Genomic DNA, 17444 nt, shown 5'->3' with positions numbered 1-17444 from the left:
GACACATCAAATGCGCTATTAATTTGAAAATGAAAGTATTAACCACACAATTTCAATAATACTAGCTACAGTCAGAGATCGTGATCGGATTTTTGTGTGTTTGCTTGACTTTACTTTATATTAACTGAATACCAACACAGATCGAATCGTTACCTTTATGTAAACGTACCCACAGTTAACAATTTTGATTCAACTAAACTCAGTAGGAAGCCCCAATCAAACAACAGATAAAATACATCACTCAAGGCTCTTCTCAGGTATTTTCTTGTCCATCTGACAATGTGAATGACCTTAGAAGCCATCTAACAGATATGTCAGCGCTTGTTCTCAGCTAATCAGAACGTGAGGTAGACGACAGCCGGTGGCTGCCGATTTTGTTTGTCCATCTTTGTATCACATGTGATCCACACGTTTGTACAGTGGTACCTCTACTTATGAATGTATATCATTCTTTTAACTAGCTTTTTCACCTGAAATATTTGTAAGTAGGGTATTTTGTATAGAAAATGGTTGGACCATGTGCCTGGGGCACTTGTAAATGTTAATCAGGGGTATCTGGAAATATCAGTAGGGGTGAGCGTCGTTCCTTCTCCTAAGCCAAAAAACTAATTTGAAAAAGTGTTTGAAGTGGATAAAGGCATACTGACGCACTCACGTTCAACTTAACGTGAACATGATTCATGAGAAGCAAAACAGAAAAAGTTATTTGTTCTACTGTGTTTCATTTTTGTTGAATTGTAATTTATGCTGCTGTTGGGTCGGTTATAACAGCCTCACAGCATGACATGTAGCTCCTTCCTGCCACGTTAATTTGGTATATTACAATGAAATAGAAAGTTTGGCAGCCTAAAACAAAAACTTTACTACTTTTATAGCATTAGATATCCAAAGAAATAAGAGTAAGGTGACATATCTAAAATTCATTAAGGCCTGTTAGAAGGGAAAACAATAAAGTGTACATACCGTGCTTTACATTTGCAATAACAGTCTGTAAGAGGTGACAAATCTGAATCAACTCCTATGTGAAATTGTTACGAGGTTGACGACTTTCTCATAGATCGCCAACATTACAAGGTTATTAACGTCTTTGGACACATTGATGCCATGAATATGACTTTGTATACAATAATTGAGACCCTTTTCTACTGTCGACATGATACGGCTATGCTATCAGGAATAGCGACTTAGGAGTCGCTCGCTGTTGTTTCGGCCGTCCTATTTGCTCCGCATGTGATACATGGATACACTAACTATAGTGGGTGTGGCAGTCTCTGTCAGATCTATTTGTTGGCTGATTTGTCACGGGAAGAAATGTATTTTTTGTATTTTTCACAAAAGTATACATGTCATATTCATTTCTTCAAGTGCCTCATGGATGCTATCATTGTTTATTAGTATCGAGCTATTTTTTTAAAGTTCAATGTTACTTTAAAGGTTAAGTAAATAATTCAGCCTACGTCTTTCAAAATTGTGGCTTCAGAATATAGTCAGCTCACTGCAACAGCAGTTTTCACATTGTCAAGTCAAGTCACATTTATTTATATAGCCCTTAGTATTAGTTTCAGGAGCGAGCAGCAGCAAGTCAACTGCAGGAGAGAGAGTGGGAAAGGTGAGATGGCACAACATTCAGGTAACTTAAAATTAGTTTTACCTGGTTATTTCAGTATGAGAAATTATTTTCCCCCCATTTTCCACTTATTGAAACATAAATATTTTGTTTGTTTGTTTGTACATGATTCAAATTGAATCGTTTCTTCCGGCGCCGTCACGAATGGCAGCCACTCCAGCAGCTCCCGTGTTATTTTCGATTGTTCTCGATTGTTTGTTCTCAGCTCAGGGATGCTGCTGGAAATGTGAATTTCCCTTCGGGGATGAACAAAGTATCTATCTATCTATCTAATCACAAAAATGTTTTAAAAGACTGCACAGGATTACAATTACACAATTAAACCATCATGCGGGCAAGGAACAACTCAAAACCTCAGCGTGAGGAAAAAGAGAAACCTTGAGAAAGGACCTCACAGGTGGTAATCCCCCTTCCAGGATGACCAGGGTGAATCACAATTAGCATTACTATACACAAGCATAGTAAACACTAGGTGACATTTTGAAATTTTTTCCAGAAAGTGCATGACAGCAGCGACGCCCCCAGCTTGTAAACTAGTCCAGAAAGTCTATGACGGCCACGACGCAGTTTCCCATCTCTGCCAGCTGGTCCATGCAGGTGTTCACATGCTTCAGGTCAAACGCCGGTCCGCTGACTCATTTCAAATCGTCCGTCTCCTTCGTATCACCACCAGGCAGGCAGTCGGAAAAAGACAGGACAGAATACAGAATATGACAATGGCATCAATCATAAGCTTTGGAATAGAAGTGTGTCTTAAGCCTCGATTTAAAAACTTCCATTGAGGTTGCAGATCTTATCTCCTGCATTGCAAATCTAAATGGCATCAGTTGAGCAACTAGGAACATCTTTCGTCAGTCGCATGTTCCAATTTGAGTACCTGAAGAGTGGATGGCTTAAAATAGAACGATGTTCTCTCTTGAGTTGTTTCACACATAGATATAAAATAACTCAAAACAAACTTTGAAGTTCTCAACGTGTGTCTCATTCCTTTTTGATTCAAACACAAATGCTCCTGGTAAAGAGTGAAAACTGCAATTTCCGTTACCAACAAGCAGATAGTATGAATAGAATAGAATAGAATAGAATATACCTTTATTGTCATTGTTACAAAATGGGTTAACATATTGTGACAACGAAATTGGGCATGACACTTCAGTTTCACACATTCACAGTGAGGTAAAAAAGCCAAGAAGATAAAGGAACAGAGAAGATAAGGTTATACAACAAGGAGGATAAGGTTATAGTAATATGTATTGCAATCATGTGTTCCAAATGTTCTAGTAGGAGGAGAAAGTAACAAACAAAGATGAGAGGTTGTTGACATTGCTCATTAAACCTCAGAGGAAGGTGGAAATTATCATTATAAACCTCAAGCGGGGCACTCAAATTGCGGCGGTGTGTGAAAATATCAAGAAAACATTTTGGATCCATTTTTTCCTTTGGTCTCGTTTGATGTGCAGACATAATGTGCTATTTTGGTGTTGCAGTATTGTTTGCCATCCATGCGCCTTTCAGTGTTGACTTGACAAGGAGACAAGTTTTTCTCTCCGAAATTGGATGTGGCTGTGTTTTTAGAAGACTCAGTGTGTCGTTTTTAGTGCTATCACCTTCTTTGGGAAAACAGAAATATCACTAACTACTGTAGGACCACGATATGATGGAAATGAGTCAAGATGTTGCGCTGACACACTTATGAAAAAAGTCACTCGTTTCCCGATTAGGAGTTCTTGGGAATTGGGCCAAAACAAAACTGACAAAAGCTAGACACATTTTTACATTTGCACAGTCATAAAATGTCCGTCTGCCTGTCAACTAAGGGTGAGCAAATTAATCCAAATATTTGTATTATTGATACTGAATAAGAAATTGGATCAAATGGATAGTATTGTTGCAGAATCTATACTGTCTTACCATTTTAACTAGCACAATAATAGTTAGTGAATTGTAAGATTATACATAAATTATAACTTTCAAATTGGAGCAATTGTTTTTATACTTTATTTGCACTGCTGACCTTCTTTTGAAAATATTATGCAATTCTAGGGTATTTAAGGTATATTGCTGACATTGTTACACACGTTCGTAGCACAGTTCTGGGGTAATGGGTCAAAATCCAGCTACCACGGCTTCCTCGTGTGAAGTCTGCATGTTCTCACCATGCCTGCATGGATTTCCTCGGAGCACTTCCAAAATTATGCATGTCAGGTTAACAGTCCAAATTGTTTTCAAGTGTGAATGGGCGAGTGTGTTGTCTGTGTCTGTGTGCCCTGCGACTGGTCCCGAAGATAGCTGGGATGGGCCCCAGCACCCTCCCAAAACCCTAATGACGATAAACAGTGCAGAAAATAGATGGATGGATAATCAGACATCCAGAATGAAAACTAAAGCTAATGGGCTTTTTGAACTCAGTTAGGCAGTGTTAACACATACTAGAGAAACTATTTAACCTTCAACTTTTTAGGACACCTCACACAACGCACGGCGCCAGTTCACATTTTTATTTTTAACCACTAGGAAGTTCTAAATAATGCACATTGTGTAAATTTTGCATAGTATCTATTTAATTCAATTAAATTATTAAATGATCATGACAATTTTAAAAAAAAGTGTGGGTACCGAATCAGTATAGATCGAGACTAAACTGTTTTTACTTGGATGGGACCAATATTAAGATTCCCAGTATCGCCCTCCCCTCGCAGTGTGTCAATTTAGTAGCTCAGTGTTTCTGTATTTTTGATTAAAAAAATATTCCCACAAATCTATGAGATAAAAAACGTGCATAATTTCATTTTTGTTTATACACAACAAAAGGGAGAATCTGAGACACTCGTGTCACGACTTTCGAAAGACTGACCACATCAAGAAACAGCCACTAAATTTGCTTGAAATTAGTCTATTGCCAGTATTCCAGTTTTATAAAGCCATGCAAATGCACACTCTGATGGCATTATGGTCTTAGTCCCACTGCAAATGGTCCAATTGAAATACCTGTCAGTCCTTCTATATTAATGCGGCGCACTTGTAATACCTCCGTCCGGGATCATTTTTTTTCTGTGTTGTGCCACACAGAATTGTGAACATGAAGTATAGAAGCAAATGATACAGATAGCTATGGTAAACTTACATACCTGGGTTGATAGCTTCAGGACATTTCCATTTATATTGTGTCCCCACTGCAAAGATTCCAATGTTGTATCCATACATATATAGTGTAAATTCATGCTTCTGGCAAGCAACGTTAGAGCACAACTTGTAAACCCACGAGAAGCGCCAATAGAGCAAGGTGAAAACAAGCACAGTACTTTGATGATTTCAGTGAATGACACGAATGAAATATTTTTTTCATCAAATCTGAAAAGTTAAATCTGCCCTTATATTTGCGATTTGAAAAACAACGGATAAACAATCCAAGTGGAGCAATCAATCTGGATTGGTCCAAAAATCCCAATTTTAATCACAGTCAGACTATTCTCTGCCTGTAACTATCCCAAATGTGCATGTCTAAAGAAACAATAGTGAGATTATCAGTTTATTAAAGGCACAGCATGTTTAAGATCATTTAAAATCTGCACCTTATGCAAAATACATGTTTATGGAGCTGTATGGAATTTGGGAGTTTTTTTATTCACTGCCGCCATCTCCTGGCTTGTGCCATCATTGCAGCCTCTGTCAAGCTACTTCTGTTGCGCGGGCAAGTACGACCATTTCTAAGAAGAGCTTGAGTAAAATCTTCTTTTTTCATCTTTCTTAAGGTTTGGGTTCGTATTCAGACCATCCTCTCAGCATTTCCATGCTGCACTAACAAATCAAATCAAAACAAAAGCTTTGGCAAAAGTAAAACGAAAGCAGATAGGTCCGGTACAAAAAATAATTATAAGGGTCTGTGAGAACTCAGTTGGGCATTTTTAACTCAGATAGAGAAAATAAGGAAATCTGAAACAACGTACACCATCTTCAAACAAACTCATATACATTTCAAAATATGATCATACTGAATTATTTTACCAAAAAACCCAAAAGTCTATCTTGATGCTGCCATTCTCGTGCCTACTGTGACATTATAATATGGAAATGTGACTCCTTGACCGCAAAGTTAACCATTACCTTACTTAATTCCATTTGGAGAAATAATCTCTCAGTTGAAAATGGAGATGATGGGTCACGAACAAATGCTGTGACAATGTGATAATTAAAATGATTGGCCATTGTCGTGGTAGCTATGGTTACAGGATGAATTAGCACTCTGTTGGAACACTATTTTAATATTGAAAACGTGACATGGACGCAACGGACGCCAGCATGGCAAAATGTGTGAAAAAAATAAACAATTATAGACAAGCAGACAGAGAAAGTTATTCTGTGAAATTGCCTTCTCTGTTCCCGTGTTCTCTCGCAACAGCAGGTTGGGGGTTGTGGGAGTGAAAGCTAAGAGGTGGTTAGGGAGGGTAGGAGATGGGGGTGCTGGTCACTGAGCTGCAGCCAAGGAGAGTATTAGTGTCAGCGCGATCACACTCCCTGTAATGAAGACAATAGTGCGTACGGTGCAAACGTATAATTAAAATTCAGACACAGACAATAAAATTAGTGCTTTCAGCACACTTAAACAGATTATAAAATACAATTTTTTTTAGTGTTCCTCGCCGGGGGGCTCCAGAAATTTAGTCTCAAAATTGACCGCTTTGGGTTATATCCTGTAGACTTGTGACATCACCAAATAAAACCAAAGACTCATAAATATGGTGGGTTCTGTTGAAAAGCAGACAGCGATTGTCGTGAACGGCGATTGCGTAGCACTTATTGGAACTCGTCGCTGGGCTACTTTTGACTGTTTTGTTCGGGCTGCGTACTTTCATCATCAAAAGCTCCATGATGTAAGTTTATCTGCCGTTGTGCACAGCCTGTGTTCCTTTTTTTTCTTTGCTTCTTTTTTAGATATCCAGATAGATCCTTGTTAGCTAAGGCTTCCAATTTTGTTTGGTCCAGGTTAACCCAGTAAGCAGTCAGCTAGCTGGCTTGCCTGACGCATTCATTTGGTGTATTTACGGCTGGGCTTGTGTTTTTTGCCGTGGCCGTTTTTCATTGTAGGTTCCTAGGTAGCCGTCTGCTAACTGCATATTTTTCGTTGAGCAGCCTCCCGCTTTTCCGCCCATCGGTTCCAGATAGCCCTCTTTATTAGCCGGCTAGCCTTCCGTGTCCCAGTTGGTTGAGCTCTACGCGTTATTTTTGCCTGTTGGCCCCATTTTGGCTGCCATTTGTTGCACCATTGCTGCACCCACCTGTGACACGCTGCCTAGGCATTTTCCACAAAAACTAGGAAAATACTCAAAACCTTTCGACACGTAAACCAATACGGTGACTTGCTGGATAGGGTGCTGGCGTTTTTCACGTGACGTCACAGCTCAGGAAGTCGAAGACTTTAGCACTCCTAGAACTGACTGCATTAAAACGATAAATAGTATATGCATCTCATTTTTATTTTTTTTAATTTAATGATAAAATTACAATTTACTAAGGTGGCGATAATCAAATAGTAGTGTCTTTCTATTCCTGTACAGTGTTTTTTAAAGTACGCAAGAATCTTTCAAAGTTAACGTACTATTAAAATTCTGGGGGCCAAGATGCAACGATAAAGGGGTAAGTGTGTATTATTTGACCACTAGATGTCACGGTATTGTGTAAAACAACTAAAAGCGAGTGCTAAAAAGCCCAAGAAAAAATACAAACCATGGAGACTCAAAGTGACCACAAAGCACCAAAGCATTTATCTCTGATAAATTTGTTACTATTGGAGGAGTGCAGTTGCTGTTTAGGGCTGATCTGCTTTTTGTAACAAAGAAGGGGCTCAGAATAAGGCTTTTGAAAGGGAAGGTAGTTTTCTTAACTGAGAGTGGTTCTCCTGGTCCTTCTTGCAGGTTCAAAATCCACTGATGTCTTCTCTCCTTATTTTGAGTGTCTAGAAATTGAAACTTAATATTCTTCTCATTATTTTTCCGCTTTTTATCAAGGTTTTTGGTTTTAGGGTAACCATTGCAGCGGGGAATTTTGTCAGTTCCCTCCAAGTTTCATATTATAAGATATAAATATAGTTATAAAATGTTGTTATTATTTAACTTGGCAATTGATTTAGCTATTTTTTATTTTATGTTGTACATGTGATCTGTTACATTTATGGTCCATACTTTTTTCTAATGAGAGATTGGGGTTTGCGCTTTCTTTGGCCATTTCCTACGCCTATATGGTTACAAAAGTTAATATTCTGTAGGCCTTCAAAAATGAGAAACAATTCTTGCATAAAAGGGGTTAAAGGGCAAATCAATGGTAATCTGTTTACATGCAAGCAAACATAGTAAAATAGGTAATGGGATGATTTGGAATGTGACTCTTGACTCTAAAGTGAAAAAAGCCTGAAATAAAAAAACAGTGGCTCACGGGATTATAAAAAAAGTGTGTCCTCGACACTGCTCGTGCATTATTGTTTGACCCGCCTCCACCTCAACACATACAGCAATGAAAACATACACCACATTTTTTTTGCAATGAAAGCAACCTGCATCACAAAGAACTACAGACATCCCAAACCTACCCAACTCCATGAATCATGTTAAACGACAACATTGTGCTTCGGGCTGGGTGAGGGATTTAAGGTTCCAACAGAGCACCGTCGCCATAAATAAATGTGTTAACAGGAGGAACAGATCGAGTGGGGGTTGGGGGACAAAAACAATCTATTAGTTATTACTACAGTAAGCTAAGCTAATAAAAGGAAGTTAAAACAGTAATAGAATGAGAAAAGCTTTCGGAGACTAAAGACATAGGCAAACAGTAAACAAGTGGGTGAAAATGAGTAACTAATTATTTTGTATTGGTACAGACGCTGACAAAAATGATGTGGCTTTCTTGTTCATTTTATATATGGCCTTGATTTTATTATCAAAAATGCACCACATTTTAGTTGCAAACTGATGCAATTCTGCAGTCTCTAAGAATTATTTAGCCTGTTTAAATTAGTTTAAAACTGGTAGACTCAGCACAGATTTAAAAAACGTATGCGCACTGTATGTTTATATAACATGTGGTGAGAGTGGATAAGGCAACCCATTCAAATGATAACTGGATATTACAATTAGAAAAAAACAAAAATAACGTAGAAAGACACAGCCACAGATAACACTATCAATAGGAACAAATTATTTATAATAATGGCAAAACGATTTTTACCAAATTGAATTGTAGTTTTCTTCTGATTTAACTTGAATTGTGTACACGACACATGCATAGAGCCACAATGCCAAAGATCTTCCCCCGAAGATGTCAAATCATGCAAGAACATACAACAGTCATGTCCAAAGTCAAGTCCGGGTGTGGCCCGTGATCAAATTTTTACTGGCCCGCGGCCTCTCTCATATGATTAATAATATGTAATATGTAGCCCGCCATTACGATTGACCGCAGTGTAAAATACATTGCCATATCCCCCCGGGTAAAATGAAAATGCTACAAAGGTGAACTACGAAGTTGCAACGCTGATCGCCAAAACTGCAAACCATTCAGAGGGTGAGTTCATTAAAGACTGTTCAAAGAATGCCAGGCTGAGGTCGGCCCGTGCACATTTTCGGCTTACCAGATCTGGCACGCTTTCTGAAAAGTTTTGACACCCCTGACATACAACATTCACTTGGAAATATATTCTATTCTTCGTTTACTGTTTTATGATTTTTATATCGCACACTTCACTCAAGTCATATTGAGAAAATTATTCTAACAAGTTAATCCTTCTTTACAAAATAAGTATATAGGCATCTCCTTCAGAAGAAAAAAGTCCATGCAATGCAAAAAAAAATTCTGGCTCGACTTGCTGCTATTTTGCTAATACCATCATCAATTCTATTGTTTAGCGCTGAGGTTTGCGCAAAATCAGAATCCTTGGTCTCGCTATTGCCCTATACCAGGGGTCGGGAACCTATGGCTCCCGAGCCATATATGGCTCTTTCTACGAGTATCTGTGGCTCAGAGACAGATTTGATTGCATGCAAAATATCTCCATCTTGTCCAAAAGTTGTTTCGTCTATCCTATTAAGTTACACGCAAAGCTAAACCGAAACTTACTGATAAGTGATTACTTCGCAGTATATATATGGCACGTTTTTCACTACAATTTACAGTCAAGGTGTCACACAAAAAAATGGGGAAAAAAAACTCGTTTTAGCTGTACAACGCTAAAGAATCCTTTATATAAAAGTTCACTATGTAATCTGTGTTCAGTGTTCAGATACCTTATGATGAATCCACAGAACTGTAAATACGCCAAAACACCGGAAGAGAACTTAGTCATTTGATTGGGTGAGTGGGAGGGATGGGTGAAGCTATGCAAAAAGTACAAGCACTCCTTCCCATCTCTCACCAAAGGTAAGCACATAAGGCTCCCTATTCTCAGAATGTTGTGACGTTTTTACAAAATAAATGCTTGCATCTGGTTTTGAAACCAATATGTATGATAAAAAAGGGTCAAAAGGAGTTTAACCGATCTTGAGTCATTGCAAGAAAGAGACAAGTTTAAAGTGGTATGTTTGTTGATTTTGGGACAGGGGCTCTGGCATTATTATCTTTTCATATTTTTTATCAAATCATCAAAAATAAATGTGCTGAAGACTAAGCTTTTGTCTGGGGCGCGGGTTTAGCAATTTTGTAAATTTGTCTCATAATATATGGTGTGGCTCTTTCCCAAAATAAAATTAATATTTTTTGCTTTTATTGCTCTTTGAGTCAAAAAGGTTCCCGAACCCTGCCCTATACCATGAGGCAAGAGAATTGAATGTCTCACTTTGTATCTGCAGACTTTCAGCACAGCTAATGTTACATACTTATTATACCAATAATATTCATAACGTAATGTGAAAGTTCAGCGATTTTGAAAAATAAAGATCCAAAAACTGTGAATTTAAATGAGAACTTTAAGATTGACTAAATAGAACCATTTAAGCCTCAAGATGTCCTCCGATACATTTCCGAGTGCAGGCAAAACATGCCAAAAATTACTCCTCAAAATTATGAAATTTGCATATTAGAAGAAGACACTGATTAGACAGCCTGTTTTATAATCTACATTCGCTCGACTTGGTTTTGAGCACAAATGGATTTGATGCGGAGGCTTCATTGCGTGTCATGCAACTTCCTCTACGAAAGTTGCCCCTTCTTTCCTCAAGGACTCCAGTCGAATAGCATCAGTGTGTGTCTTTTGCTGTTTCAGCACAACCTCGAGTGTCCCTGCAATCGAAAACCAGCACACTGCTGACTGAATTTGTACCATTCAGCAAAAAGCCAAGCACCCTGTAATAGTTTGATCCAATCTGCTGGGCCGCATGCGCACTGGAAGAGCACGACGATAGGGTCTTGCTGAGCGCTGGCTGCCCATAGACAAGCAGCCTTTTTTTATAATTTCAAAGTCCTACACACGCAACTGATTAAACGATAAACCCAAGGGGAATAAAGTGGTCAACACAAATGCAATATAGTTTTTGAGAAACAGACACAGAGCTCTGAGTGGTAAAGGTCCTGCTTACTAATAATGCTTAACAAAATAATCCTGATTTAAGGTGAATGGTGTTTCAATATACCATATTAGTGGCAAAGCTGATTATGACTGGTAAAAGCAGGAAAATAATTAAATAAAAATGTCATTAAGTAAAAACTGCCTAATGATGTTATCTAATCAATAAAGAAAATGTTATTAAAATGTGAAATGATGGCCCCACAATGAGGAAGATGTCACATGCTTTAATCATTAACTGCCAACAATAAATGGTGTGTGTCACTTATGTTTGTCATTGGGTGGGTGCCGAAGACAGACTTGTGAAAATCATCTTATTAAAACACCAGTGAGTGACAGATCCCTGTGTATCAGGGTCTCAAACGTAATGCCCGCTAAGGACAGCTGAGGTGCCAGCGGACCTGTTCTGAAATTAGCTCACCAGTGCTCGGTCATTGTTATTTTCAAGTAAAATTATTTTTTGGGTGGTTGGCTGAGTCTATTTAAACCTTCTTCCAATTATTAACATGTAATAACATAGTAACAATATAGTAATACTGTGATATGTTGTTATTTTAGAAATGGATATAAAACTGGGTGTCATTTGAGCTATTTAGTAACAATAGGCAGCTCTCAAATTAAAAAAGGTTGGTGACCCCATGTTTGGGTTTGACTCCCCCCCAAAGATATAAAGATAAGGTGACCGGGTTTGTCAAGATCCAGGATTACAGGTTTACAGGTTTACTTGGAAAGCGTTTTTTCAAAAAGTTTTTGTTTTAAAGTGACAATACAGAGAATGCATTATACATATTTAAACAAACAGACATACTTTTCAAACATTAATCATGTTATGGGGTCTATGGTAATCGCAGTTTTGGTTGAGGGATGAGGATTTGGAGAGTTTTGATCAAGCAAAATCATACTATGATTTAGCAATTAGAAAGTATTTATTAATTTGACCATCCATTTTCATTGCACAATAACACCGAATCTTTACCATTTGTGTGATAGATGTCATCACCAACAGTGCAACCCAAGTAAAGAGTTATATGAAAGGTTCTCGATCCCTGCCCCATAAAGAATAAATAATATTAGTAGTGTACTAATTGAAGATGGTAAATGGTCTGCATTTATATGGCGCTTTTCAAGTCAATGAAGACCTCCCAAAGCACTTTACAAGTTGCTTCACACTTACCCATTCACACACACACACAATATATTCAATTAAGATCATGCATCTGCTGTCTTGCCTTGTTGAAGTGATGCCACATGACAATCATTGCTCAACTCTTAAAATGTATTAAATGAGACCCGAGTTGAGCTTCATAAATTATCCTTTCATTATTGTATTTTTAGTGGACCTCAGAATATGCAGGTGAAGACTTCCTTCCTCTTTCTTTCTCTTTCTTTGCTTCCATATTCCTGCAGTGTCTGAGGTCAGTCAAAAACCATAACGTCAAGATCAGACACTCTCCTCAAATCTTTTCTTTTCCAAATCCCCTGCCTTGCAGCTCACTGGGGGGCCAGTTCGGAACAAGAAAAGAAAATGGAAAGGACGAGCTGGGAGGGGTGAAGATCAGAAGGACTGAGTGCAGAAAAAAGGTAAAGCGTTGCAGAGGGAGCGGGAAGATTGAACAGCCATTACATAATAGGATTTGACCATTTTCTTTTCTCTCCGTGTTATGAAAAATATGTCTCCAGCCTCCTCTCCATGGCTGGACAATTCCTTCGTTAATGGCAATCGAAGTTTTTCAATTACTCGAGGTTGAAAATACTCTATTTCTGATCTCCTTTTCTAAAAAGCATGTCATCTTATGACAAAAAAAGTGAAAGGCGAGGGCATCATTCCACTCACTGCGACTGTAACTGTTAAGACTGTGTCGTTGTATACTGTAGAATTTTTCATTTCCATTTCTGAAAGCCCAAAGACAAGAAGCAGGTGATTCCATCTTCACAAGGCTCACCGGGCGTCTCAGCAAACAAGACGCTGGGCAGAATTACATAATCCCTCGCATCTCCCCTCACTTCCACTATGGTGCGTTTCAGAACGAGTTGAATTTCAGCCCGCTTGGGGGGATCCAACTGATTTATTATGCATATGGAGCACACATTGTACCTCTTGCGTCTCACTCACAGATGCAAACAGATGGCTAGGAATGAGTCGGGGAAGTAGAAAATTAGGAGGACGGGCAGCCAAGATTAGCATGCAAAATTGTTCCTTTTTATGACAGCTCAAGAAGAAACGTGTGCTGTGTCCAGTAGCAAGCACACAAAAGGACATGAGAGTATTTCACAACAACTGATTGATCAATCAGAGGCTGAATGCTCTAAGAACCTTTCACGCATGGTTAAGTCCAGTTTTTCCTTACTTACATACTTACAAGCTCTGCCAGATTCTATGAGATTGGTTTAATATGAATTGTTTTTAATTGTCATTGGTTTCAACGTTGTGAAACATTGTATGCACCGAGTTAAGACACGACAAGAGACATGTAAAAAAGAATTTAAGGAGAAATACAAGATGAAAGACTCTTTGGATAAATTAAAAAAAATGTTTACAAAATGGTGCTTGAGATTGGCCTGATTTATAATAATAGTGCAATGATAGTTAGTGCCTCGTAATAGTGGTGCAATGAAAAGTAATGCAATAACATTAGCAGCAACAATAAAAAATCCTAAATATATATATTTCACACTTGTTTAGGGTGGTGGCAATGACCCTGGAGAAAAAAAATGTCTCTGAGCTGGTTGGTCCTTGTTGTAAAGGACCTGTACCGCCTACCAGAGGGTAACAGGTCAAAGAGGTGGTGATAAAAAGATATAAGGCATTAAGTTATTTCCTACCAAAATGTCAATTGACAAAACACAGGGTTTTTTGACAAAAGTAAAAATCTTACAATTAGGAACCAAAAGCAAAAAAATGCAGTCAATGGATGTGCAGACGTCAATAAAACCTGTAGCACGGTGTAAGAGTCAGGAGTGTGTGCCCTTGCCAAGCAGGAGGAACACGTCCTTCTTCTGGATCCACAACAGCAGGTTACGATTGGTATATAATCTTTCCCAGGTTTCTCGAATGGTTCTTCCTCACCAAAGCTTCACATTCACAGATTTGAGACAATTGCAACCATTTGATAAGTTTATAGTTTAGTAGACAAACAAGTAGAGAAGACATCACTGAATTTTGACCTTACAAGGAGAACAGAAGATGGTCGTACAAAGATGCAAACATTGGAACCAGGTTCAAACGTGGTCCCCCGAGTCCCCTTATTTTGTCTAAATCTCCTACGTTACAAAAAGCAGACTGGCCCTAAAGGGTTCGGAAATCAAAGAAGAGATCCTAAGCAATCTACTTTGCTGATGTCCAATAGTAAAAACAGAACTACCATTCTTCATTGTATCCAAGCAGAATTAAAACAAATCCAATCACTTATTAAATGTTTTACTCATCAACATTAAAGGAGACAGATTCATTTCAGGGGCAGCACGGCGGCGCAGTGTTTAGCGTGTGTGCGGCACAGTTTTGAGGTCATGAGATCGAACCTCCTGTGTGGAGTTTGCATGTTCTCCCCTTGCTTGCGGGGTTTCCTCTGGGCACTCTGGTTTCCTCCCACATTCCAAAAACATGCATGTCAGGTTAATTGGCCGGTCCAAATTGTCCCTAGGTGTGAATGAGCGAGTGAGTTGTCTGTGTGTGCCCTGCGATTAGCTGGCAACCAGTTCTGGGTGTCCACTGCCCACTGCCCAAAGATAGCTGGGATGGGCTCCAGCACCCCGCGACCCTACTGAGGATAAGCGGTGCAGATAATGGATGGATGGATGGATGGATTCACTTCAGGCCTGTTAGTCAAACAGTCCATTACTCAGTCCAATACCCAATGTCCAGGGCCTAATACGGGAGCAGCTAAAGTTTAGCTCAAGTAGATAGAACAGAAAATAGGCAATGGAAAATAGTTTTTCTTCCTTGTTCTCTTCTATCACTTTCTAACAGGTCATACATGCAACAAATTATGTACTTTACCTTTACAATCATGGGAACTAAGTTGTCTACAGCAACACCAGATATTGTAAACGTAAAATACCCTGGAAGGTGCAATACCAAATTTATTGTCCGCATTATAAATGACATTTTCTGCTCTTTTTCCCATCTTGATTTAAATGTCTAAGACAGCCACTCGTGTGGGGGTCATCGACTGTCCGTTTTGCATGCGCAGGTGCACACCACGCGGCCACACAAGAACACTTCATCTTCAAGGAGATCGCCTCATTAGTCCTGGGTTGTTACTATAGCAACCAGTGACACTGCGGTACATCTGCACGGTCCAATGACATAAGATTGGTGTAGACCATCATAAAAAGTCAACATTCCACTCTAACAGCCAGCCAGAAAAGAACTCTCGTATTTTGTGTTTTCAATTCACGCCATTTGAGTGAGGGGCCCAAAATAGATTTCCTTCATGGGGCCCCCCGGGTCGCACGTCATTATCACAAATGCATCTTTCCATGTGATCAAGTGATGTTGTGAAGTGGACCTTATTACAATTTCAATGAACATTTTAGAGAGCCTCATGTGCCTCATTGACTTTACGAGTCAAATCTTGTGATTTGATCTTGTAATGGAAACATTTGCATTAATATGAACATTTTACATTTATAAGACGGTTGGAACTAGTTATATACACAAGACATTTTCCCAAACTCAAGGATCGATCGCCATAGAAGGAAAATATTTGAATTTTGAGCTCTGTAAATGCTCATTTGGTCATGATGAAACTATTAATTGACCACCTGCCTCCTTGTATACTGGAACACATCTAAAATATAGGGTCTCATTTCTGTTATTATGCAGTACAATTAAATCCCCCCCTAGCCTCAACAATGGTCTGCATACTTCAAAAATAAATGACAGAGAAATCTTTTGTAGGCTTGTTTTTGGCTAGTACTTAGCAAATAAAACACTTTCAAGTCACAGGAATTGTATTTGTATAGTAGCTTTTCAACAAAAACTCTTAAATGGCTTACACACAATTAACAGATAAATGACGCATCTGTCAGAACCAGAACAGATACAGGACCCAATCGCGTGACGTTCTCACACAAGCTCTTTACTTTATGGGAAATGGGGAGTCATGCACGTTAGGAAGCCGGTCTGGCGTGGAAGGACAGGACGCCAGAGAGATCAATAACGAATCAGGGTAAGGAAAATAAACAGGAGAAACTCGATGGGAACCAAAACTGGAGAAACTAACCAACAGGACAAGAATAGAGGGAAAACAAAACTGGAACCCGAAAATAAACAGTACAAAAATAAACAGGAACAATACTGGACTGCAGATATCACTGAAAAACAGGACAGAACCCGTGTCTTGTGGGGGAGAAGTTCGTTTGCAGGAAAACAGGATGGAACCCACATCTTGTGGGGCAGAAGTTCGTTGACAGGAAAAAAGGACGGAACCCACGTCTTGTGGGGTAGAAGTTCGTTTGCAGGAAAACAGGACGGAACCCACGTCTTGAGGGGCAGAGGTTCGTTGACAGGAAAATAGGACGGAACCCACGTCTTGTGGGGCAGAAGTTCGTTGACAAGAAAACAGGACAGAACCCACGTCTTGTGGGGCGGAAGTTCGTTTGACGGGCTGACCCTGAGGCAAGAGAGAGCTGAGCTATATATAAACAGAAAGTCAATCTCTCAACGAGCAGAGGTGGGGCGAATTGGGCACCATGACAACCGTGACAGACACGGGCGGGGCCAACTGGAAACCATGGCAACCGTGACACACAGGCGCAGCCAATTGAGCACCATGGCAAATGTGACACACACAGGCGCGGCCAAGTGGACGCCATGGCAACCACGACAGCAACTTGATCTGTGGTTCTCAAACACTAAGCCAAAATAGGCCAAATCTACCCGGCTCCTCCCTCATGTGGTGCGAAACTGGGAAAATGTTGAAATTAAACACCCCAACAGGCAGCAGGGTTCAGGCAAATTCAAGCCCCTTTTAAGGACTTTCAAATCCAATATTCAGTTTTTTTCCAGTATCATTAAAAGAAGAAACCCAGTGTAAACCATGTGTTTTGCAGAGCCATTAATATATCTGTTATTTACATATGTGATTTTTAATCTTGCATGTGCATTTATCAAGACATGTGACTTTTAAAACGTGTGTGAACCGCGAATATATTTGTGGATCTGAAGAATACATGTGTAAATATTTTTGAGACCAATCTCTCCACATACAGGTAAACATGATACTAATATGTGTCATGGGCCAGGGCAGGAAACAGGATTGAGAACCC

General features: G+C 39.2%; 1 protein-coding gene across 1 annotated transcript in view; it reads right to left on the bottom strand.

The window, feature by feature from the left end:
* Positions 1 to 13137, bottom strand: part of pitpnc1a (phosphatidylinositol transfer protein cytoplasmic 1a) — a 47980-nt gene extending 34843 nt beyond the window's left edge. The window contains exon 1 of the mRNA XM_088339417.1: positions 13009 to 13137. Coding sequence (XP_088195543.1) covers positions 13009 to 13065 — 57 coding nt within the window. The 5' untranslated portion in view covers positions 13066 to 13137. The remainder of the gene's footprint in view (positions 1 to 13008) is intronic.
* Positions 13138 to 17444: the final 4307 nt, after the last annotated feature.

This window comes from Urocampus carinirostris, chromosome 1, assembly GCF_059441175.1.
Source record: "Urocampus carinirostris isolate Australia breed hairy pipefish chromosome 1, RoL_Ucar_1.0, whole genome shotgun sequence".
Classification (NCBI taxonomy): Eukaryota; Metazoa; Chordata; class Actinopteri; order Syngnathiformes; family Syngnathidae; genus Urocampus; species Urocampus carinirostris.
This window is presented reverse-complemented; position numbering and strand designations above follow the sequence as displayed.